At 48.0% G+C, this 25551-nt stretch overlaps 1 protein-coding gene across 2 annotated transcripts in view; it reads left to right on the plus strand.

Moving 5' to 3' along the window:
* Positions 1-17788, plus strand: part of SDC3 (syndecan 3) — a 71385-nt gene extending 53597 nt beyond the window's left edge. The window contains exon 6 of one of the 2 annotated variants that reach the window (XM_077965048.1): positions 17647-17788. In XM_077965048.1, the coding sequence (XP_077821174.1) occupies positions 17647-17725 (79 nt within the window). In that variant the 3' untranslated portion in view covers positions 17726-17788. Of the gene's footprint in view, positions 1-11795; positions 12117-17646 lie in introns of those variants that run through there. The other variant, XM_077965044.1, reaches the window with a different exon arrangement.
* Positions 17789-25551: the final 7763 nt, after the last annotated feature.

Consider the following 25551-nt stretch of genomic DNA (forward strand, 5'->3'; position numbering starts at 1 on the left):
GATGTTGGGCAGGGGGACACAGAATTGAATCAGTTGCAGTCTCTGTCCTGACGTTGCTTCCAATCTAGGGTGGGAGATGAATCCTTCCTTACACATGTCACCATGTCGTCAATGAACATGAAGACTCTTCCTCCAGGCTGGGGTGGTGGCAGTCAAGAAAGGCTTCCCAGAATAGGGGTCATTTGAGCTGAGTCTTTTTTTTTTGAGACAGAGTCTCGTTCTCTCACCCAGGCTGAAGTGCGGTGGCATGATCTCGGCTCACTGCAGCCTCTGGCTCCCAGGTTCAGGCGATTCTGGTGCCTCAGCCTCCTGAGCAGCTGGGATTACAGGCATGCACCACCACGCCCGGCTAATTTTTGTATTTTTAGTAGAGAAGAGGTTTCATCATGTTGGCCAGACTGGTTTTGAACTCCTGACCTCAAGTGATCAACCCACCTCGGCCTCCCAAAGTGCTGGGATTACAGGCATGAGCCACCTTGCCTGGCCTGAGCTGAGTCTTCATAAATGAACAGGCACCCAGGAGGTAGAAAGAGGGAGGTAGGCAGTGGTGCACAGAATGTGCAAAGATAGGAAGAACCCCAAATGCCAGGCTATGGCAGAGACTGCTGGGTTTGCAATGATCTCTGTTTTTCCTTTCATATCCATGACACATGGCAGCTTGGAAGAAAGACTACGTTTCCCAGCCTGTCTTGCAGCTAGGTGGGGCCATGTGACTAATGTGGCCAATAGGATGCGAGCAGAAGGGTAGGCTGTTTCCCTTTGATCACTTAAAGATAGTGGTGAGCCTGACCCGTCCCTTTTCCCCTGCCATTGGTGGAAGGTGCGTGTGGTCCCATCTTGAACATGTGAATGAGGGCAACACGGAATGACAACAGCTTAACAAGACAGAAGGAACTTGGGTCTCCTATGCCAAGGAGCACCAGCCATTAATGGTTGATATGTAAATTATTATATGAGGGATAAATAAACTTCTCTCTTCTTTAAGCCAGAGTTATTTTGGGTCTCTGCTTTAGAAGCTCAACCTATATCCTAGCTAATAACCAGACTAAAGGCTATTATCTCCTAGGGCACAGGGAGCTGTCAGAGTTCTGTGGGGAGGGCAGTGACATTGTCAGATTTGCATTTTTGAAAGCGCTCTCTGGCCACAGAATGCACGATGGGTTGGAGGGGAGAAAGACTGGAGGCCGAGAGACTAGAGAAGGGGTTGATGCTTTCAAATGGGGCAGAGGTACCAAACCTGACCCAGGTCAGGCCAGCTTTATCGGTGCCTGCTAACAGAGGGAAGGCCAGGTTCCCTACCCAGGCCTGAAGCCCAGCCTTGTGGGCTGCCTGTAGTCACTGTCCCTTCCCATTACTTCCAGAGTTTCCAGCCTTGAATACAACCCAGAGGCCCCCTTGTGAAATCTGACCTTCAGCTGCCACTAGAGCCCAGGACAGCCCTTTCTGGGGAGTTCGTCATGCAGGACTGAAGGCAGGAGGCAGGGGCTCTGGAGGATGGATTTGGGGAGGAGGGAGAGGTAGATGGGACAGGCCCTATTGGGGAGGGGGCTGCGTAGGCGATGGTGATGGGGCAAGGACAAATGGGAGAAATAATGAAGAAGGGGACTGTGCTAGTCAGGTCTCTTCTAGTTTTCAGTACCAGAAACCCAACCAGAATACATGAAAAATGGGCTGCACTGGCTTCACCCCTGGCAGGCATGGGGTGGTATCTGCTTAGGCGCACCTGGATCAGCTGGGACTCTTCCCCTCTCTACTCTGTTGGTTTCCTTCTCTTCTGTTCTTGAACTCCTGGGCACACATGATGATCTGGCCTCAGCCTCTAGAGTAGCTGGGACCACAGGCGTGCCCACTATGCCTGGCTAATTAAAGAACTTTTTTTTTTTTTTTTTTTTTTTTGTAGAGTCAGGGTCTTGCTGTGTTGCCCAGGCTGGTCTCCAACTCTTGGGCTCAAGCGATCCTCTTGCTATGGCCTCCCAAAGTGTTGGGATTATAGGCATGAGCCACCACACTCGGCATAGGCTCTTCTCTAAAGCACACTCTGTCACTGGGTCTGGGAAGTCCTCCCTGATCTCAGCCCGGTCCAGCAGAGCTTGGTGCTCCCTCCTCTGGGCCCAACGTTCCTGCTAGGGCCCTCTCTCCAGGCACATCTCACCCTGTGCTCCAGTGAGGAACCCGCATAGCTATGTCCTCCTAGGCTGGGAGCCCTCGGGCGTGCACTGCCTGCCTTTAGTTATCACCTCCTGCTCCGGCCTCCCTCCCTGAGCTTTGGTCCCACCAGCCATTGGGTATCTGCCTGTGTTTCTGTATATGTCCTTGGGTGAAGGCATGTTTGTGTGTGTCTGTGCTTACGGGTGTGTGTCTGTGTATACATATAAATCTATGCACCTAGAAGACTGTGGATGTGTGGTGTGACTGTGACCATGGATGTTTGAGTATATGCGTATGTGTCTGTGTGTCTGGGTGTGGTCTTTATATATGAATTGTGTGTTCCTGCCTCAGTGTGACTGTGTGTATAAGGTAGTCTGGGGTACTCCTCCCCTCTGGGACTTGGTAATATTGAGGTATACACCCATAAACACATGCAGATCCACACAGAGTTACAGATCCACAGAAATAGACCCACACAGAGATACACAAACACACACACACACGCCCACAGACACACACCCCTGCCTCCCGTAACCCTGTCCAGGGCTGGCTGTGGATGGGGCTACCCTTCAGATGTCAGGCTGGGAGCCCTTGTCCCAGGCAGCCTGGCTGGGGTGGATTCCCGGGACTTTCCCTCCCCACATGAGAATGTTTTCCTGTGCACAAGCAATGGCTAAGAGCCAGCCTTGCCATGCAACTTCCATTTCCACTCCGGAGGCCACACCTCTGACAGCAGGCTAGCAGGCTGGCCCTGTAGGCCATTGGTTCTGGAAAACACAGAGGTATTGGAACCTCATTCAGCTGTCTCCCTTCTCAGACAACACTCAAAGAGCACCGCAGTCTTCTAGCCAGGGTGTCTTAGAGCCACCATGACAGGTATTTATATTACTATACCCTGCAGGTGCTGTGGGGCACACCCACAGGGTGGGGATAGAAGAGGGAATGGCCCAATATTTACCAGGTATATCCTGACATACCCCCAAAGGTCTATTTATTGCTATATCCCCAGTTCCTAGTACAGTGCCTGGCACATAGTAGATGCTCAATAAATGTATGTGGAGCAAATCAATGAAGGAGGGCATTACCTGTCCATCTCACAGACATGGAAACTGAGGTTCAGAGAGGCAATTTGTTCAACAGTGACCAAGGGACAGAGACAGGATTAGAACCTAGGAACTGTCAAAGTATCAAACCCCAGTTTGTTCCACTGTGTATTAGGTTTACTCAAACTGAATAGTGAAGTGTGAGCTCATCGCTGGGGCCCTGGAGGCCATCCACACTCATCTTCACTGCTTATTCTAAGTCTCAATTTTCGCATCTGTACAATGGGTTCAATGATAGTGTATCAGGTATGAAGTCATAAAATTGATGCATAAGAAATGTAACTTTCTTTTTTATCACTGACTGGATTTCTACTTTGAGCCCCCATTTCATTGAGTGTAGCAGAAACATACTCTTAGTTATTTGGGGACCTCCTACCTGGGGATTATGTCTAAGTTGGGGAGATTGGGCAGAGGAGCTTCTGTAGTGGCAGGCGCTGTGGTTGGAGCCATGTCCTCAGGGTTGTCTGGCCCCCGTTGAGATGCTACCCCTCCTTTGTGGCTGGCACTCAGAGTCACAGCTACACTGACTTTTGTTCCATCCCAAATCTGTCCAACTCCAGCTCTCAGCTCCTCCCAGGTGCACAGAGTTTTTTCTGGACCTGGGTGTGTGCGCCAAGTCCAGCCCCAGCACTTAGCAAATGTGACCTTAGCAATTCTCGTAACCTCAGTTTTCTTATCTATAAGATGGGGATAATAATTGCACCTGCTTCACAGGGTTGCTCATCAGAGTAAAGAAATTAATCCACAGTGAATGCTTAAAACAGCAGCAGGCACATGATCGCTACTCTGTAAATGTGATTTTAGCTATTACTGTGACCTGTCCTATTTTGGGGAGACTCAGCTCAGGACGGGGTGGAGGCCGGATGGGGCCCCTGCTCTCAGGTCACCTCTACACCTGCTAACAAATGAGGACATCCATTTAACTCATGAGGACAGACATGGCCACCAGGCTGGGGACTGTCCTGGTGATGAGACAGCCCATGGGGTTCTGCACACATGCAGGGCTGCAGGGGCCATAGCAGGGCCTCAGCCCAGCTACATCCGGGAAACATCGGCCCACAAGCCCCTCATCTGCTAAGTCTGTGACAGCTTTCACTCTGGGGACCGCCTCCAGGTGCTCTCTACCACCTCGCCCAGCCTGCGGTGCTGGAGGAGGGTTTCTTCCCTACTAGCCTGACCACGTCCCTTCCCTGCTCCCATCCCCTTCCCGTGTCCCCCGTCACCTGCAGGGTCCCAATCAGAAACCTTAGTGTGGCCTTCAGGGCTCCCCACAACCAGGTTCCAACCTGCTTTCCCATCTTATCTCCTGCTGTTCTTTGCCCAGCATCCACTTCCTGTGGCTCCACTGCTCACTCCTTCCAAATTCCACACCTGTGTTGCTTTCTTGCCTGGACTGGGGTTCTTTCTTCCAGTTGTGCCACTTAATATGTAGTCTCTCCTGGCCAGGAGCAGTGGCTCACTCCTGTAATCCCAGCACTTTGGGAGGCTGAGGCACGGGCGGATCACCTGAGGTCGGGAGTTCGAGACCAGCCTGACCAACATGGAGAAATCCCGTCTCTACTAAAAATACAAAAATTGGCTGAGTGGTGGCGCATGCCTGTAATCCCAGCTACTCGAGAGGCTGAGGCAGGAAAATTGCTTGAACCCAGGAGACGGAGGTTGCGGTGAGCCGAGATTGCGCCATTGCACTCCAGCCTGGGCAACAAGAGTGAAACTTTGTCTCAAAAAAAAAAGAAAAAAAATGGGGTCTCTCCTTGGAGCCCAGCAGTGTGGCTGAGCCCCAGGCCTGGGCAGGCTCAGCAGTGGGAGGAACAAAGACAAGGGTGAGGCAGAACGCCCCGAGAAAGATGCTTGGGGACAGTTGCAGCAACAGGCAAGAGGAGAAGCAGGCATGGAGTTGGGCTGGTGGTCTGTGCTTGGGGGCTGCTGTTCGAAAGGCAGGAAGGCTATAGAGTTAAAAGCTCCAAGCCAGACCCACTAGGTTTGAGTAGTGTTGCTACTTTCTAGCTGGTGACCCCAGGTAAGTTGCTAAAACTCTCTGAATCTGTTTTCTCCTTCATAAAAGAAGGTAAGAATAGTTACTACCTCACAAGATTATTATCAGGACAGAATCAGACGATATTTGTTTAGTGCCTAGACCGTGCCTGGCATACAGTAAGTGCTCAGAAGGTATGAGCTCTTCAGCTTGGGCAACATGGCAAAACTCCATCTCTACAAAATTGCAAAAATTAGCCAGACGTGGTGGCGTGCACCTATAGTCCCAGCTACTTGGAAGGCTGAGGTGGGAGAATCACTTGAGCCCAGAAAGTGGAGGCTGCAGTGAGCTGGGGTTACACCACTGCACTCCAACCTGGGTGACAGAGTGAGACCCTGACTCAAAAAAAAAAAAAAAAAAGGCTCTTATTATTAGTGCAGCCTTTGGGAGGTTGGGGGCACAAGTCAGGATTTCAGACCCGGAGGGCTGGGCACTAGGCAGACAGTCAAAGCTGGGGCTGGTTGCTGGGGTGGGAGATTCAAAGTGAGAATAACAGCATCTCCTGTCTGACGACTTTCTGTGAGTTTGACTCAGGGCTGGGCAGTTTAGATGAACTACTTGTATGATCTGCACCCCAACCCACAACAGTGTTGTGGGTCTAATTATGTCCCCCAGAAAAACAGGCTCACGTTCTAACCCCTGTACCTGTGAATGTGACCTTATTTGGAAATAGGGTCTTTGCAGATGTAATCCAGTCAAAATGAAGTCACAGTGGATTGGAGTGGGCCCTAATCCACTGACCAATGTCCTTATAAGAAGAGGGACATTTGGATGCACACCGACACAGAGGGAAGACAAAGACGGGGGCAGAGATGGGAGTTATGCAGCCACAAACCAAGGAACATCAGGAATCTCTGGCCACCACCAGAAGCTAGGAGAGAAACATGGGCCTCATTTTCCCCCAGAGCCAACCCTGCCAAAATTCTTGTTTTCAGACTTTTGGCCCCAGAACTACGAGAGATTGAATATCTGTTGTCTTAAGCCAACAAGCGTGTGGCAGTTTGTTTATGGTAGCACTAAGGAACTAACATGACCTCCGTTTCATAGACGAGGAAACAGAAGCTCGGAGATGTTAAGTCACCAGCTTAAGGCACACAGTCGGCAAGTACCAAGGTCAGGATGTGCACCTGGGGAGGCAAAGCCTCTGCTCCTAGCCAGTGGCATGTCAGACTGGCTACCTTGAGTTAGGGTTTTTTGTGCCCAGGTTTTGCATAGTGGATCTGGTTGGTCTCTGTGTCCCCAGGGACCAGTGCCACGAAGCTGGACGGTGTGTGCATGTTAAAGACAAAGGGATCCTGCAGGAGACCCCAAGCCTCCTTCCTCAGGGCACCAGCCGGGGAGGCAACAGTGGCCAAGGATCACATCCTAGGTCATCAGGGCACCGAACAGTCAAGCTCTAGCCTCTGACAGGGTCTCGGGGGCGCTGACTGAGAGTCCACTGGGTGCCGAGGGCCCCAGGTGAAGCTGGCCCATGTTTTCAGAAAACTCAGGTTCTAATCCCAGCCTTACTTCTCACCAGCCGTGTGACCTACTACCTGGGGCAAGTCACCTCACCTCCTTGGGCCACAGTTTCCTCATCTGGAAAATGGGCATGAGACTCTCAGGGCTGAGATGAGGGCAAGGTCAGAAAGCACTTTGGGAGCGGCTGAGCTGGAGACAAAGGGCGATTGTTGCTGGTGCTTCTCTCACCCACACAGGGCCACCCGCCCCGGGAGATGACGCAGGGAACGTTGCCCCAGCGACAAATTTCCTCCAGTACAGAGGGGAGCTGCCGGGAGGGGAGGGAGGGGCTGGATGTAGTGGCCCGGATTCCCTCTGGGAAACAGGAAGTCCCTGCTGCCCAGGTCACTGCCCCGGCTGCAGGAAACCGGCTGACTCCGTCCACTCCTCTTCCCCCTCCCAGCGCAGGAAGGGACTCACTGTCCTGTCACAGCCAGGCTCAGCTTCTGAAGGCAACTCTCAGACCTGCTGGGCCCCGAGAGGGAAGGGCACCTGCCTCAGGTCACCCAGCACACAGAGGCATGCAGAAACAAGACTCAGGACTTGTGGACTCTCAGAGCTTAGCATAACAACGTCATTGATGGCTTTTGTCTTTGCCTTCCTGTCAGACTCTGCTGAACACCCTACAAGTAACAGCCCGTCCAGTCCTTAGAACCCTGTGGGGCAGCTCCCCGATTACCCCTATTTTACAGATGAGGAAGCTGAGCCAAAGGTTTGTCCAATAACCGCCCCAGGTCACACAGCTGGTAGGTAGCAGCATCGGGATTTGCACCAGCCAGTCAGAGCTGGATAAAGTCCCGTAGCATCTGGCCCAATTCTCCCATTTTGAAATGGGGAAATTGAGGCTAGAGAGGGGAAAGGACATGCTTCAAACCACACAACAGTTTAATGGCAGGCGGGGGCTGGTCTCAGGTTCCCTGGGGTGGACCCAGTTGCTTGCCACCCTCTTCATTTTTACTCACAGAGCCCAGACTTTCTTCATGGTGGCAGGGCACCCAGATTACAAAACCAAAACTGTTTTTTCCTCCCTTCTCCCTGGTATATTAGGATGCCATACGACACATTCTAGCCCATGAAATCTGAGCAGATTCACTGGGTGGGTCTTCAGGAAAGTCTGGAGGCCACCCAGCTGGTATTATAGACTTTTGGCTCCTTGCCAGTCCCCTTCGTCCTGCCCAGAACACAGGCAAGACGCTGGCGCCAGAGCAGCCACTTTGTGGTCCTGAGGCCACGAATCTGAGGAGGAAGCCGTGAAACTGAGGAGCAAGCCACAGGTGGAATATGGCTGAGTGGAGCGAGGTGGGTGCCCGATGGCTTTGGGGTACGCTTCTCCCAGCCCAGGGTCTGCCTTCTCCTGGACTTCTTGTTAGGGGAGAACATCCCTCTTTGATTCAAAGCTCAGGTTTTTTTGTTTGTTTTTAATTTTGTTGCTTGTAGCTGATGTAGTTTTTACTTATTTGTGTCTAGACTGTCTGAGTCTTAAATTTTAATCAAGTTGGTGTTGCAAGAACCCTGAGGAAATATCTAGTTGATTTTCAAATTCTGTGCGTCTGTGCTTTAGGGGAGCTGTAAAGCCAAAACCACTGATTCAAATTACACAGATGTGTATGTCTACCTCTCAAGTTTCCAGGCATTACAGGAGGACCCCATCTCCTTGCTTACCAAAGAGAAGCTCTGTTTTTCTGCTGCTAAAAAATGTCTAAAAGCCACGCCCAGTCAAACCATTACGGAGAAGGTGAGGAAACTGAGGCTCAGAGAGACCATGGTGGACAGAAGCTGAGGACAGCAGGGTGGGGTAAAGATGCCACACAGCACCTGGTGTGAAGCAAGGGGCAGCAGGCAGTAAGATTCCATCTCAGGTGGCAGCCAGCCCCGTGAACACAGGTGCAGACACGGAGTGCCTCTGAGGTGCCTGGATAGAAGAATTCACTGTGACTGTTAGAGGAAAGCGGTCTGACCCAGACCCCAAGACAGGGTTCTTGGATCTTGCGCAGAAGAAAGAATTCAGGACAAGTCCCTACAGTAAAGTGAAAGCCAGTTTATTAGGAAATAAAGGAATAAAGAATGGCTACTCCATAGGCAGAGCCGCAGGAGGGCTGCTGGTTGCCCATTTTTATGGTTATTTCTTGATTATATGCTAAACAAGGGGTGGATTACTCATGTCTCCCCTTTTTAGACCATGCAGGGTAACTTCCTGACGTTGCCGTGGCATTTGTAAACTGTCATGGCGCTGGTGGGAGTGTAGCAGTCAGCGAGGATGACCAGAGGTCACTCTCGTCACCGTCTTGGTTTTGGTGGGTTTTAGCCAGCTTCTTTACTGCAACCTGTTTAATCAGCAAGGTCTTTATGACCTGTATCTTGTGCCGACCTCCTATCTCATCCTGTGACTTAGAATGCCTTAACTGTCTGGGAATGCAGCCCAGTAGGTCTCAGGCTCGTTTTGCCCAGTCCCTATTTAAGATGGAGTTGCTGTGGTTCAAACGCCTTTGACAGAGCAGCGAAGTAACACACAGGAGCAGTGGGAACATGGGCTGAGATGTCCCTGTCATTGCATTCTAGACTCCGGGCTCAATGATGGGAGTGCACTGGTGAGCAAGACAGGCTCCATCCCTGCTTCACGGAGTTCTGGAAAGTGCTCAGATGCAGGGTGCTCCACAGAGGAATGGCCTGCACCCCCTTCCCTAGTGGAGACATCATGGGAAGAGGCTTTGACCAGGCATCAGGGACATGTCTTCTCATTCCTGCTTAGCCACTGGCCTGAGCCCCATCTTTGCCCTCTCTGGGCCTCCAGCGTGACTGGGGGAAGAGGATGGGAGAGATTCTTTCCAAGGTCTCTTTGTGTGCTGACATCCAGAGAGTCTGGTGTAACAGGAATGATAGATATTTTTAATGTACCTATGTGTTTCTGAACTGCTTTTATGCCACTCTTTTCCTTTTCAGCCAGAGGCATCCAGGGTCTTATAGAGCAATAGGATTGGGGATCAGGAGTACAAAAGGAAAGAATTGATGTTCAGCTTTTGATGGAATAGGATCCTGCAGTCTTTAGCCAGATAATGGTCTTGAAAGCCAGGCTTTGTTGAGAGAGGGGAAAGGCTTTCTAAGTCCCCAAAGCCCTCTTTGCATATCAAGAGCCCAGCCTGGCAGACTCTGAGATCACAGGAGGAGTGTGGAAAGGATGAAGGAGATGGAGAGGGACATTCTCACCGGACAAGATGAGCAAGCGGAAGGTCGGAGGGTCTGCCAGCACGTGGTGGGGAGACAAGGATTCTGGTGAAGAGGGGCCAGGGTGAGGACACGTGTGGGTCCCAAGGAGAGCCCTGAGGGCCCTCCCTCCTGGGCATCAGCCCCTAGTGGGGATGAGACCACAGATACTAGAAATCCTAGACAGAGTCCTAGAACATCCACTTTACCACTTATCCAACTTGGGGAAGGAGGTGGGATTGTGGGGGTGGAAACACAACGTGGGTAGAAAGAGGGAACTGGTTAGGTGAGGTTGACTGGGCACTGAGGGGGTCCTCGTGACCTGTGCTGGGTGCACAGGAGGCCCAGAACTCCAGCATGCGCCTGAGATCAGGAGGCCAGCAGAGCAGGGCACTTTGTGGCCAGGAGGGAAGGGGGGCTTCCTGGGCCACAGCAGGAGAGGGTGGCTCAGGACCAGGTTGGTGAAACCCATTCCGTGGCTGATGGAGCCAGTGGGGACTGTGGCCAGTGCTGAGAGGAACAGGAAGAGGGGCCTTGAATGGGTGCCGTCGTGGACCAGGTGTGTAACACAGTGACAGGAGACCCCACCCACTGCTCCCAGGAGACTCCCAGCTTCCTCCACTTGCCTCTTTCCTGGCTGCCATATTTGGACCTTGAGAACTTGTTGGAAGGTTCTAGAAGAAGAGTGCAGCTACTCATATACCCTTGACTGAAGAACGGTCCTCCTCTATCGAGGATGGTTGTCCTCTTAGACTGAGTGCGCAGCTTCAGGAGGAATGCACAAGGGTGGTGAGGGAGGAAGGGGACACCCGCCTAGCCAGCCAGATCAACCGAATCAACCCTGCCATCAATAGGACGACAGATGTCACCGCCAGATCACCCTCACGTTTAGGCTGCCATGTCTGGAGGAGAAATAGGAAGGGGGAGAAATCTTGAAACACTGAGCATTCACCCAAGGCAATGGTGTGAACACCAGAGAGAGCATATTAAACCGGAGGGAACAGAGCCGTACTCAACTGGTGATGAACTTGCCAATTAAAAGTCCCCTTTTCGGCCAGGCACGGTGGCTCACGCCTGTAATCCCAGCAATTTGGGAGGCTGAGGCGGGTGGATCATGAGGTCAGGAGTTTGAGACCAGCTTGGCCAACATGGAAACCCTGTCTCTACTAAAAGTAAAAAAATTAGCTGGGTGTGGTGGCACATGCCTATAGTCCCAGCTACTTGGGAGCCTGAGGCAGGAGAATCATTGGAACCCGGGAGGCGGAGCTTGCAGTGAGCCGAGATTGCATCACTGCACTCCAGCCTGGGCGACAGAGCAAGACTCCATCTCAAAAAAAAAAAAAAAAAGAGTCCTCTCTTCTACCCCTATTCCCCATCAGTGGGATGGAGGTTGGAGCAAGAGATTAGGTCACGTGTAAGAAGTAGAAGAGAGCTACATTTGCTTTCCCTTTGTGTGTCTGGATCCTAGTGTGTAATTCCAAGCTCCCTATATACCGGGAGAAGCGTATGCTCATCTTCACCTTTGTCCTTCCCTCCTCTTTGGTCAGGTTGTGCTTTGCTAGTTATGTGGGTAGAGGCTGGCAGTAGGGGTAGGAAGCACTCAGGTGCTATCTGCCTGGTCTGTTAGGAAGCATTGTCATATGTGCTGTCTTATTTGATTGCATTAAGGATAATCACTCCTACTTGGGGCAACTGAGTCTCAGAGAGGGTGAGCACTTTGTCCAAGGTCACACAGCAAGTTGGTGACAGAGCTGGGATTTGAAATTGGATCCTCGATTCCAAAAGTCATGTGCTTCTCTCTCATGCAGGCACTCTGGGGAGCTTTATGACCATGTGATTGATGACAGCGGTGACAAGGGCACCATCTACTTGGGAACCCTCCCAGCATGTGACAGGAGGCATCTACAGTGATTAGTCAGGGGCCGCGTGGGGGCTGCCTACTGGCTTCTGGTGTGTCACAGCAGTGGCTTCTGAGCCATTATTCTTTCCGCACTATGTGAGGAGGCCAAGATGGAAAGCTTCAAATACACCTGGCAAAATGATGTGCAAGAAAGGATCATGCATCTCATGCCAATTACGATGTTGGAAGAGAATAGAGTCTAATTGTCCTACAATTACCTTTATTTATCAAACTCAGAGTGAAGTGTGATTATGAAGCGTCGCACAAGAGCTATCTGGGGTTGGAGGTGGTCTGCACTCCGACAGGTATCCCAGCCACCGTGAGAGGAGAGACCTGCTTGTGGGGACTATCTGAGGAGTAGGGATAGGGTCTTGGGCTGGCTTGCAGTCTGTCACGCCCCCTTCCTCGGTGGCATGGAAAGCTGACTCAGTGTGCACCCACCCTGTGCTTGACGCAGTGCTGAGACTTTTCACAAATACTGTGGAGTTCCTTTTATGGATCACAAATGAGATTCCATTTAATCCTCCAAACAAGGCTTGACCAAGGTGTCACTGGAAATCTTCCTGGGGTCCTCTGGGTGGATCAAATGACTCTCTGTACCCCACTCCCCAGCCATTGGTGGGGTCTTTACTGTCCTGAGGGTTGAACTGTCCACAACTGTCTTTGTCTGAACTGAGATTTCTGCAAAGGCCAAGACAATTTTTGACTCATGTTAGTATGCCCAGTAGTTGGTATCCCCTGGGACAGAATCTCTAGTAGAGTCTTTATAAATGTTTGTTGAATCAATGAGTGACAGATAAGGAAACTAAGGCTCATGAGAGGTTCAGTAACTTGCCCAAGAACAGACAGTTAATCATTCTTAGAGCCAAGAATCAATCTGTTTGAGAGCTTCATACTAATGAGAGGAGAGCGTTCAAGGGCTTTGAAAAGTATACAGGACCAAGGATAAGCTAAAGGCAGTGTCACCATCATTGCATGGTCACATGTCCACAATAAAGAGAGGACCACTGGGATGCATCAGAATACACATTCAATGAATGAAAGAATGAATGGGGCACAATTTTATACGCTGCAGAGATCCACGAGATATGATCTCTTATGTCAAGGAATGCTCAGGTTAGTTGGGGAGACTGATCCAGAAGACAGTATGACACATGCAGTAAATGCTGGGCTTCCGAGTCCTGTGTGTGGTCCTGACCCGGGTGGGAACCCAGAAGGTTTCCCTGGCACACTTGACACTTAGGGTGAGTCTTAACAGATGAGGGACAAGGCAGGGAGGAATAAATAAGCCAGGGAAAACAGCCTATGCAGGGGCCTGTGGGGAGGGAAGGCTTGGTGCAGCAGGTGCCGTGGGTAGTACAGCAGTCGGATCCACAAGTGAGCGTGAGGAAAGGAGAGGAACAAGAGGACAGATCATGAACGTCTTGAGGGAAAAGAATGGAGGAGGTAATAGGGCATGGTGGTGATCTCAGGCATTAGGGAATATCCCAAGGAGAAGCAGAATTGGACGTGGAGAGCTGGAATCATTTGTCTCTGTCCAAGAGGGCACTGGAAGCTACAGGACGTGAGGTTGCAACCCTGGGCTGGCCCGGGGCCAACCTGCTAAGCCAGCTGTCCACTCTGTCAGCTCTCAACCTGCAAGCTCTTAAGGTTTCCAGTTGCTGATCTGCCCTGCCATATCCAGTGGCACAAGAAAGCAGGAAGTAATTGAGGTTTGCTCAGTTTCCTCTAGTCCTTCCGTGAGCCCTGTGGCTGGCTCCAAGAAACAATGCCTCAAGACAGTGTTTTGCAGCAGAATGACTGGAGGGGGCAGAGGTCAGGTCTCCTTTGCATTTGTATGTAGGATGCTGCCTGGCCACAGCCCATGCTTGCCCAACTGTGGCTGAGCTGGCTAAAGGAACTCAGGAGGACTCAGCATTTATTGAGGACATACTGGGGGCTTTACACGGTGCTGGGTGCTTGGATCTTTATAGCGGACCCGCTAATGGAACTCTGTTCTTCTTTTGTAGATGAGAAGGCTGCTCAGGTGGGTTAGGGGGCTGCCCATGGACAGGGAGCTCATGAGAGGCAGGGCAAGGATTTGGATTCAAGACCATCTGAGTCCACTGTGCCAGACTATCTTACCTGAGCTTCTTTACAGATCAAACATTTCTCTGGCAGGGCAAGGCCCTGCACGTGAGTCAGGGGGGCACAAGACTTTCCAGATGACAGGCACTGAAGGCAGGTATCGGCCTTGACAGGTGGGCCCAGGGCACATGAAGTAGGTAGGGAGCATGGATGTTGGAGGAAAGTACTGGAAAAGTTCAGTTGTCCTCAGCCAGTTCTGACCTTGAACACTTTGGAGTTCAAGGAAGACAATAACACTACTCAGAGGAAGACAATAATACTATTGTTAGTCCTTTATATTTTGTATATGTGGAGATATATATATATATATATTCACCCCCAATCATCTACCCTCACATCTCCCACAAATATCCATCCACCCATCCATCCATCCACCCAACCATCCATTCATCCATTCATCCATCCATCCACACATCCAATCCCCTCAAGAATCCACCCATCCACCCACTCATCCATCTACCCATCCATCCATCCACCCAGCCATCCACCCACCCATCCACCCATCCATTCCCTATCCATCCACCTATCCACCCACCCACACATCCACCCACTCATCCATTCATCCACTCATCCATCTACCCATCCATCCATCCACCCACCTATCCACCCATCCATTCCCTATCCATCCACCCATCCATCCATCCACACATTCACCCACCCATCCATCCACCCACCCATTCATCTACCCATCCACCCATCTACCCACCAACCCATCCATTTAACCATACACCCACACATCCTCCCATCCATCCATTTGTTCATCCAGATGCCCACCCACACACATTGGTTAATTCAGTGGTTTGATGACAAGCTTCAAGGACCCAGGCTCTTTCTGCATTTTTGCTGTGTGGTCCTGAGAATATCAGGCTTTTTTCTTCTCTCTCATCTCCTCAAGGTTGCAAGATGGCTGCACCGTCTCTATGCATGTTATCCTCACACATTAGTGTTCAAAGGCAGAAGAAGGAACATCTCCTGTTTGTGTTCCTCTAATGAGGAAAATATTCCCAGAGGGTCCCCAGTAGACTTCCCCTCATATCACCTGGGCCAGAATTGCATCCCATGATGATTCCTAAACAAGTCTCTGGCAAGGGAAAAGAGATCATCCTGATGGCCTTAAACTAAACAAGATGCATTGCCTGTGGAGGGGGCACAGGCTTCTCCTAAGCTGCAAGAGACTTGAATAAAATTGGGATTCATTTAGCAACGAAGAAGGCAGGGGAAGAAGGGGGTGGCTGTTGAGTAGGCAAATGTGCCAGCCACTCCTTCCATCTTCCATTCACTCATCATCCACATAGCGATTCATCCATCCATGCAGCCCTCATTTATCCATCCATGCATCCATTCATCTATCAAACATTTATTGATGCCCACTGTGAGCCAGACCCTATGCTCTTGGGCTGGTGAGAACTCACAAGAAAAAGATCTCGTTAGGGAGAAATATGGAGTTTCCCATAATACCCTGATAACGGCTTTATTTAGTCACAGTAAGAATAATATCTGAGGATCGTGCTGTGCATTGCAGTTTGCAAAGATCTCCCAGGACCACTCCTTCATTCCACACACGTTTATTGAGCATCTGCCGCATGCCAGGCAGAGCTTTTTAGTTTTACAAAGTGCTTTTTCCTACATTTGTCAGAAGGATCCCTCCAAAGTCAGAGACCAAATGTTTTCCAGAGGCAGGAATGAAGCATCCCTTGGGTCTTCCTCAAAACCAAGAGTCCTCTGGGGCCAGGATTCTTGGGAAGCTTCTCCTGGGGGGAGGCAGAAAGTATTTTCCAGAGACAGGGCTAGAACTCTAGACTTTCTAAAACAGTAGACTGTGTGTTTTTCAGAGCTTGTGAATGGACATTGTTCAGAGTTGGGGTGGCGGTTTCACAGTCCACACACAGGGTGTCTTCTAAGCTCGGTATGATGGAATTGTCGCTTTCCTTGGCACACAGAGGGCACCTCTACTAGTTCCAAGGGCACAGACTTTTTCTCTGCCAAACCAGGAAGAGTCATGGCCAACCCTCCAGGGATTATGAAGTTATAAACGTAAATTTTTCCTTGATACAGATGCCTCCAACTGAGTTAGACCCACTGGCCTGTTAATTGTCTACGCAACATCTTAGGACCTCCAAAGTCACCATGATATCCCATCAAAACTACTCATCATGCCTTGTTCCATCTTCTGGGGACCCCTCTGCTCACAGTATGTCAAAATGCCTGTGAACACCATTTCCATTCATGTGTCAGATAGGAAATGAGCCTTACCTACTGGGTGATCATATTCTAGTTCTCCCAGATGGGAGGAAATGCTTTAAATATACACGTGTTGTTAGAGCTATTAAGATATTGTCAGGACCTATTAGGCCATCAGGAAAGTCAGTTTTTCAGAACATTCTTGCCTTTCATGTCCTCTTAAGTCTTTGAGTTGACCTTTTTGGTTTAGAGAGAGGATGCCATAAATCAAGTGATAAAGGGTTAGCCATGTGCATGGCTTAAAGTCCTCCATGCCAGGGCCTTGGGAGTCCTTCAGACCTCTGAGCTGTGATTTTGCCAGACGCAGGACCTCAGAGTCTTTCATACCCAGGGATTCAGAATCTGCCACAGTCATGGGTCAGAGTCCTCCATTCTCAGGGGGCTTAAACAGTAGCATGATGCAGCTGGCTCATTCTGGCAATTGTAGGAGGCAATTGTAGGCATTGTCTTCCAAATCTGCTTTCAGTGATGTCATTGGTAACTTGAAGTCAGCCATGGTGGGAGTGTAAATTGGCAAACACCACCAATAAGCAGCTCCTCTCCTCCTGCCAAGAGCTTGTTGTTAAACATTTACCAGCACAACGCTGGGCTCAGACATCTACAGATGTAGGGGTAGATAATTTGCCACCGCCAGGGCAATGGGTTTTCCTGACCTCATGATGAAAGATTTTCTAGATTTGAGGGCATTGTATTTTCTAGAACCCTGGGCAGAGTATTTTTTATAGTCATAAGAAATGTTTTCTACACCTTGGGATGGAGGGTTTTCCAGAGCCCTGAATAGAAGCTTTCCCAGATCCAAGAAAAAAATTTTCCAGAGCTGAGATTGAGAGTTTTCTTAAGCCAGAAACAGAAAATAAATACTGGGGCCCTCAAATCACTAAGCTAAAGGGAAAAGTCAAACTGGGAACTGCTTAGGGCCAACCTGCCCCTCATTCTATTCAAAGTCACCCCTCTGCTCACTGAGATAAATGCATAACTGATTGTCTCCTTTGGAGAGGCTAATCAGAAATTCAAAAGAATCCAACCATTTGCCTCTTAACTACCTGTGACCTGGAAGCCCCCTCCCCACTTCAAGTCTTACCGTCTTTGCTTCGAGTTGTCCCACATTTCCAGACTGAACCCATGTTCATCTTACATATGTTGATTCATATCTCATGTCTCCCTAGAATGTGTAAAACCAAACTGTGCTCTGACGACCGTGGGCACATGTCGCCAGGACCTCCTGAGGCTGTGTCACGGGCGTGTGTCCTCAACCTTGGCAAAATCAACTTTCTAAATTAACTGAGACCTGTCTCAGATTTTTGGGGTTCACCACCCCAATTCATAGTCATAGACTTTTCCAGAGGTAGGTAAAGAACATTTTCAAGATGAAGGATCATCTCTCGTTCCAGGGTCGAGAATGGCATCTCCTTCACAGGCAAAGGATGTTGGTGTTTGGGATGCTTGACACTTCAGGACCTCCCTCCATAGTGAGACCCCATCAAACCTCTCTCTCCTTGGTTGCAGCTTCCAGACAGAGTGTGACAAATCTACAGTGTCTCAGCAGATAAATCAACCCCCAAAGATGGTCAAGTTCTAGACCCCCAAGGTCAGAGTGAAAACTCATTGAGTGAGATTTTACATTGTGAAAACAAAAAGTCTGCAATCAAGTTATCTGCATGAATCCTATGCATGTAACGGACTTTGGGGCCTCTGTTGTCAACCAGTGTTAACTTCTCCTCCTTTCGTCTTTGTTGGTAACTTCTCGGTAGCTTGTTCACATGCTCTAGATAAGTAGCAGTCAATATACCTAGATTTTGGAATAAATAAGGACTTTGGGATCATCAGAATCATGTTGGGATCTTTGGACAAGTTACTTGATCTGGGCTTTAGTGTCCTCATTTGACACATGGCAATAATATAGCCATGTGTGCAAAGCTCCCCAGCATGGAAACTAAAAGGTAGAACTTTGCTTGTTTCTTTTTTTTTGGTTTGAGACAAGGTCTCACTCTGTCATCCAGGCTGGAGTACAGTGGCACAATCTTGGCTCTCTGCGACCTCTGCCTCCTGGGTTCAAGCAATCCTCCCACCTCAGCCTCCTGAGTAGCTGGGACCACAGATGCATGCCACCACACCTAGCTAATTTTTGCATTTTTTTTTGTAGAGATGGGGTTTCACCATGTTGCCCAGGCTGGTCTTGAACTCCTGAGCTCAAGTGATCTGCCCACCTCAGCCTCCCAAAATGCTGGGATTACAGGGGTGAACCTCTGGGCCTGGCCCGAAGCCTTCTAATAAATGTAAGATACAGGCTGGGTGTGGTGGCTCACGCCTGTAATCCCAGTACTTTGGGAGGCAGAGGCGGACGAATCACAAGGTCAGGAGTTTGAGACCAACCTGGCTAATATGGTGAAACCCCGTCTCTACCAAAAATACAAAAACTGGCCAGGCATGGTGGCGCATGCCTGTAGTCCCAGCTACTTGGAGGCAGGACAATCGCTTGAACCCGGGAGGTGGAGGTTGCAGTGAGCCAAGATCACGCCATTGCACTCCAGCCTGTGTGTATATATATACACACACACACACACACACACACACACACACACAAATTAGCTGGGCATGGTGACATGCACCTGTAGTCCCAGCTACATGGGAGGCTGAGGCAGGAGAATCGCTTGAGCCCGGGAAGCGGAGATTGCAGTGAGCCAAGATCATGCCAGTGCACTCCAGTCTGGGCGACAGAGTGAGACGCTGTCTCAAAAAATAAATAAATACATACATATAAAAAATAAATGTAAGATACAATAGAGGCAGCGAGGGGAAGCAAGGCCTAACCTATTGGGGTCTGACAGTACTTAACAGGGTGCCATGGGAAGGCCTGGCTTCCTCCCCTGACCCTCAAGTTTCCACACTGTAAAATCAAGGGTTAAAACATGAATGGCACAACTAATATCCACATCTGCTCAGACACGTATTAACATCCTGTGAACTGAACCTTGGCCTTCAGAAAGCTGCCCCAAAGCCAGTCCTTCAAGCAGGGAGAGTGGAATCATTTCCCAATACCTACAATTACATCCTTTGTTGAAGGGGCTAGGTGAGGTTCTGATGGCGTAAATACGGTGACTTGGCCAAGGCCCTGGAATGGAAGACACCTCTTGGCAAATCAGTCGTCCTCCTGGAGATTTCCCAGACAGAGATGAAAAACAAGTGGGAAATTAAACGTTCCAGTGACAAGAGAGAGGTAAAGCCTTCCTTCTCTCTCTGAGAAGTGCTCTGTGCCCAGAAGGGAAGTACAAGAATTGCCACCACATCAACTGAATCTGTTCCCAAAGATGTGTTGGAAGGAAAAATGTTTGAGTATATGGCGTTCCCGGCACACCCAAACTCCCAACCAATTAACTCAAATACCTCAAAAGCATTGCTAAACACCTATCTAGCAACCTTTCAAGGATTTCTGCCTAAAACAAAGCATTTTAAATGGAAGTAAATAAAAATCTTGTTATTATTTTAAAATCATCCAGTAACTTAACCCTAAGCAGTGGGTAGGTTTGTGTGCATTGATATTATTCAGTATAAGATGCAAAGCAGATTTTCCTTCTGCATAACGAACATGTGCCACAGTGTAAATAAACAAGTAAATCAATAGGTTAATGATGTTAATTATGAATCCATCTGAATTGGACCTGGGCTGAGAGGGCCTCCAGGTCTCTGGGTAAAGGAAGAAAAATGTATGGAAAATAATTAAGAAAAAGACCTGATCCCCACAGGAGAAGAGCCAGGATTCACCTGTAGCACACGCCGCCTTCTCCCACCTGGATTTGAGTGCAGCGTGAATGCTTCCAGCAGTGAGCATGTGTATGTATGGTAATTACCACATGGTTTTTTATTTGTTTAGTATGTTCAGGGTAACATTTTGTTTTGCGTGTAAGCATTCAGATGTGAGATTTCAGCTAGTGGGGATAATTACAATGACTTACATTTCAATCAATATTTAATTTTTTTAAGTTATAGATCTTAGAAGCTCGCTCTTGCTTTTGCTTTTCCTCTCAACTTATGGATCTTTGTATTTTATTTATGAACTTAGTAGTTTTTATATAAAAGCAAGACCACATTTACTTGTTCATTGATTCATATTCAATTAACTCATAAATTTGATAGATTAAATTCTCATAAACTTTTAACATCATTTAAACATTTAATTAAGAAAATTCCTTTAGATATTTCAACTACAATTATGAATTTAATTTAGCCAATTCAAACACTTCAAACACCTAACAAGGGAGACTTACAAATATGATGAACAAATTATCCCTAAGCACTTAAGCAGCTTCTGTAAATCTAATCAGACATAAAATTTGTTGCTTAGATTTTGTTTTAAATATCATAAAAAGCAAGCAGAAACTATATAAAGCAAATCAAAGATTATAAAATTTCTTACTGCAACTGTAAACACAGCTTATACAAAAGTATCAATATTATGGATTTATTTCTTCATCATCTTGTTGTGGTAAAAGAAATATATGTGCATGGACCTATTCATTTCTCACTCCAATCAAGACGAACAAAATAGTACTAATCTTGCATTTAAGCTAAGGAGACTTGGTAGGAAGCTTGGGTACATGACATGGGTGGGGCAACTTTATTTGGTTGAATTAGGAAGATTAAGCCATGGGATGCCATTCCAAGATCCTGGACCCACAGAGGTCTCATGCTGGGTAGGTTTTCCAGGCTTCTGATGGGTTGGTGTCCATCTTGTGGTGAGATTCTATCAGGCACGTCACTGGCACTTTCTAAACTCTTGCCATTTGTCTGGGATTTAACCAATAATACATGTTTCAATTTTTTGCATCCTACATCCTTGCCTTGCAATGACCAGTCTCTTGACTCCCCAGTAGCTTGGGGATTCCAAGCTACTGGGTTTCGCTTCATTCCCGTACAATGACCCAGTTGTGTAATTTCTTACATTAAAACCTAATGTGCTCAAGTCTCTTGCCCAATTTTCTACAAAGTTGTCTATCTTTTTCTTGCTCATTTGCAGGAGTTCTTTATATATATTCTAGATGTAAGCTGTTTGCCAGCTATGTCTGTTGTAAATATCTCCTTCCACTCATTTGAGATGGAGAGTTGGGGCCTCTCATCTGAGACTCAATCCTCGATTACAGGCTTGAGATCTTTTCTTGAATGTCCAACGGGTATGCCAGAATTTATATGGCAAGAATGAGTATCTCATTTACGGATTCCCCATCTTCCCACTTCCTACTCCTTTTTTGAAACTCTCTCCAAATCAGAAATTGGCACCATTATTCATCCAGTTGTCTAGCTCCATTCTTTTAATCATTCTCTGGAACCCTTTTTATATCATAAAACAGAAATTATATACAGAAAGTACATGAAAATAAACGCATAATTTAACAAATTAAGATAAACACTCATGCAACTACCATTCAGGTCAAAAAATAACATTGCCAGCACTCAAAAATTTATCATAAATCATATATATATATGCTTTGCCTGTATTTGAACTTTATATTTATGGAATCACAGAATACTTTTTTTTGCATCTTCACGTTTTCTTTCAATATGATACTTGTAATTCTCATCCTGTTATGTATAACTGTACTTCATACATTTTCATTGTTGCATATTATTTCACTATACTATATATGCCACCTTCTACTCTTAATGGATATTTATGTTGTTCCAATTTCTAGCTATTATTATTATTATTTTGAAATGGAGTCTCGCTCTGTCATCCTGGCTGGAATGCAGTGGTGCCATCTTGGCTCACTACAACCTCTGTCTCCCAGGTTCGCGTGATTCTCCTGCCTCAGCCTCCCAAGTAGCTGGAATTACAGGCAGGCACCGCCACACCCGACTAATTTTTGTATTTTTACTAGAGAGAGGTTTTCACTATGTTGGCCAGGCTGGTCTCGAACACCTTACTTTGTGATCCGCCTGCCTTGGCCTGCCGAAGTGCTGGGATTACAGGCATGAGCTACCATGTCCAGCCCCAGCTATTGTTAACAGTGCTTCTGAACTTCTAAAAATATTCCTACCCATTTCAATGATTACGCATATGCATGAATTTGTTTAAGGTATATATCTAGGACTATAACTGCTGGTCACAGAAAGTTCTCAGCTTTCCTAGAAAAAACGAAGCTCTTTTCCAAAGTGGTTGTAGCATTTTTTTTTTCTTTTTAACTTGAGTCGGTATTATTAAGCTATATTTTTATCAGGATTTATTTATTTGATTTAAAATTTCAAATGTATTGGCATGCAGTTTTTCATCACATTCTCCTCTTTTTGATGTCTGTAGCATTGGTGGTGACGCATCCGCCCTTTATTTTTGATATTGTGTGTTTGTGTCTGTTCTTCATTATTCTTGGTCAGTGTTCTCAGGGCAAAAGTGGCTTCTATGATCATTTTCCTTTCTGGGTTCTTATATATCTCCTTCCAACTAGCCCTGGTTATTTCTTACTATCTTGTTAGCCCTTCATTTATTTGAAAGAGTTTTTAAAAGGTTATCAAATGGTCGGGCGCAGTGGCTCGCGCCTGTAATCCCAGCACTTTGGGAGGAGGGGGGCGGGGGGCAGATCATGAGGTCAAGAGATCGAGACCATCCTGGCCAACATGATGAAACCCCCTCTCTACTAAAAGTACAAAAATTAGCTGGGTGTGGTGGGCGCCTGTAGTCCCAGATACCTGGGAGGCTGATGCAGGAGAATTGCTTGAAACCAGGAGGTGGAGGTTGCAGTGAGCCGAGATCCTGCCACTGCACTCCAGCATGGGTAACAAAGTGAGAGTCCGTCTCAAAAAAAAAAAAAAAAAAAAGTTATCAAACATCTTTATTCGTATCTGATGAGAGGCATGGTTTCAAAATCAGAGCCCTGATTCTGGAAGTCCATGGTTAAGATTCCTCTTTCTCTCATGTCCAGTCCGTCGGAAGTCCGGTCAGCTCTACCTCTAAAGCAGATCCTGATCATGCCCACTGCTCTCTAGCTGGCATGCTCTTATACTCTATTTCACAAGGGCTCTCTTGACCCAATTTTGAGATCTTGGCTAAAAACTCTCAGTTCCTCTTTGTGGGCACTTCGCTCAGCCTGCACTCCAACCCCTTTCCTTACTGGGCTCTAACATTCCTGGGTCACAACAATATACCCAACTTGCAGGAATTCTTTGCTAAACATCAAGGGATGAACCCTTCTTCCTTGGTTCTGTGAAATCACTCAAAATTCCCAACCCACAGGAAGCCCCTAGACCTGCTAACCCCACTCCACTTGCCATAGAGAAGCCACCTTCTACATTCCAGCTTGCTATTCCCCTGTCCCTGGGTGCAATCCCCTACATGGCCCTGCACGGCAACTTTCTCCCACTGGATGCTGTAAGTAATAGAGTTCTGCTTTTCATCTCATCAGAGGTCAGTGTGTCCATCTGACCATCGTCAGACCCTAATGTTATAACAGTAAGCCCCTCCCCACCAGCTTCAGTCTGTCATCTTGAAGTCTTGAAGTCTTCAAATAGCCCCCTCTCTCCCTCCTTTCTATTACAGCCTGCTAGACTTCACCTGTCATAGAGCCCAAGTCATAAGTCACATCCTTCCCTTCCCTGAATAAGATGCTGTTAGCATTGAAATCAGACTGAAACCCAAACTTCTTCCTATGGCTTAAAAGGTCCTGTATGGCTTTGCTCCTGCCAACCTCTCTGACCCCATCCACTATTCCACTCTTGTTCAGTCTCATAGTCCTGGTTCTTAGAACATCTTAGAACATAGTACGCACTCATAAATCTTTGATAATTGTCAGGTAAACAGAAACCACTCTAGGTACTTCAGACAGAGTGATTCAATTTAGGGAATTGGTTGTAAAAATGTTGGAAGGACCAGTGGAGTGAAAAAGAAATGTGGTGTTATTTTGGGCTCACAATCCTGTATCACTATCAATGCTGCTGGACTGTTGTCATTGCCACTGATAAAAGATTCTCTCTGATGTTAGTTCCAGAATCTCGCATGGATACATCCCATTGGCAGAACCCAATCGAAATCCAACTCGAAGGATGTCTGGGAAATGTAATTTTTAAAAATTTTTGAGACAGAGTCTCCCTCTGTCACTCAGGCTGGAGTACAGTAGGGCGATCTCGGCTCACTGCAACCTCTGCCTCCCGGGTTCAAGCGATTCTCCTGCCTCAGCCTCTCGAGTAGCTGGGATTATAGGCACGCGCCACTGTGCCTGGTTAATTTTTGTATTTTTAGTAGAGATGGGGTTTCACCATTTTGGTCAGGTTGGTCTCAAACTCCTGACCTCGTGATATGCCCGCCTCGGCCTCCCAAAGTGCTGGGATTACAGGCGTGAGCCACCATGCCTGACCAGGAAATGTAATTTTTAAACTCCTAGCACTGGTGATTCCAGGAGGAATGTAGAAGGTCAGGGATAGGGTATGGTGTTTGGCATGGTAAGAAAGGCCTTTGAATGGCCCTGACTGCAGACCTCATGGGAATTTTGTCATGTGCCCTCTTTTCTGCCCTGGTTCCACTTGTCCATGTTTCTGTCCATAAAGTGGCTTGGCCAGGGCCCATCATGCTGCACATCTTGGCCAGGATGCCTCACCTTCAGACTCCATGAACCTTGCTGGGGTCAACAGCTATGGGGAGAACAGCCTCCATTTCTCCCACTCTAGGCCTCATGCACTGCAGAATCAAAATTAGTTCTGCCTGTTGAACCTGGAACCTCATCAGGCTGCTCATGTAAATGAAATTTGAACAATTGTGGCCTCTAACCTGTGACCATGGAACTTAAATCCAGCTCAGGTTGCTGATCAGAACAGATGCCACAGTAACCATTCCATTATCTTCCCATCCCTTCCTCTTATCTTCCCATCCCTTCCTCTTATCTTCCCATCCCTCCAACCTATCCAAATTTCCCCTCCTACTCCAGAAGCCAGGAATGAAGATTACTCTAAGAGTTGTCTAGATCCAGGGGCACAGACACCTCCATGCCTAGAGTTTGGAGGGGTTAAGGTGTAGGCTGAGCAAAGCACCCACAAGGAGGGATTGAGAGGTTTTAGCCAGGATCTCAAAACTGGGTCAAGACGGCACTTGTGAAATATGGTATTACAGCGTGTCAGCTAGAGAGGCCCTTCAGGTCCCTAGATAGTCAATATTTTTGGGCCAGGGATGTCAAGTCCAGATCCTGGAAAAGGAGTATGGACAGTCAGTCTTCTAGGCCAGTCAAGTGGTCCTCCATCATTACAGAGAATCAGCCCTCCAGAGACAGGTATAGAGAGTTGTTTGGCTTCACAGTCAGAGTGTCTTCCAGAAATGGGAT

This window comes from Macaca mulatta, chromosome 1 (assembly GCF_049350105.2).
Source record: "Macaca mulatta isolate MMU2019108-1 chromosome 1, T2T-MMU8v2.0, whole genome shotgun sequence".
Lineage (NCBI taxonomy): Eukaryota > Metazoa > Chordata > Mammalia > Primates > Cercopithecidae > Macaca > Macaca mulatta.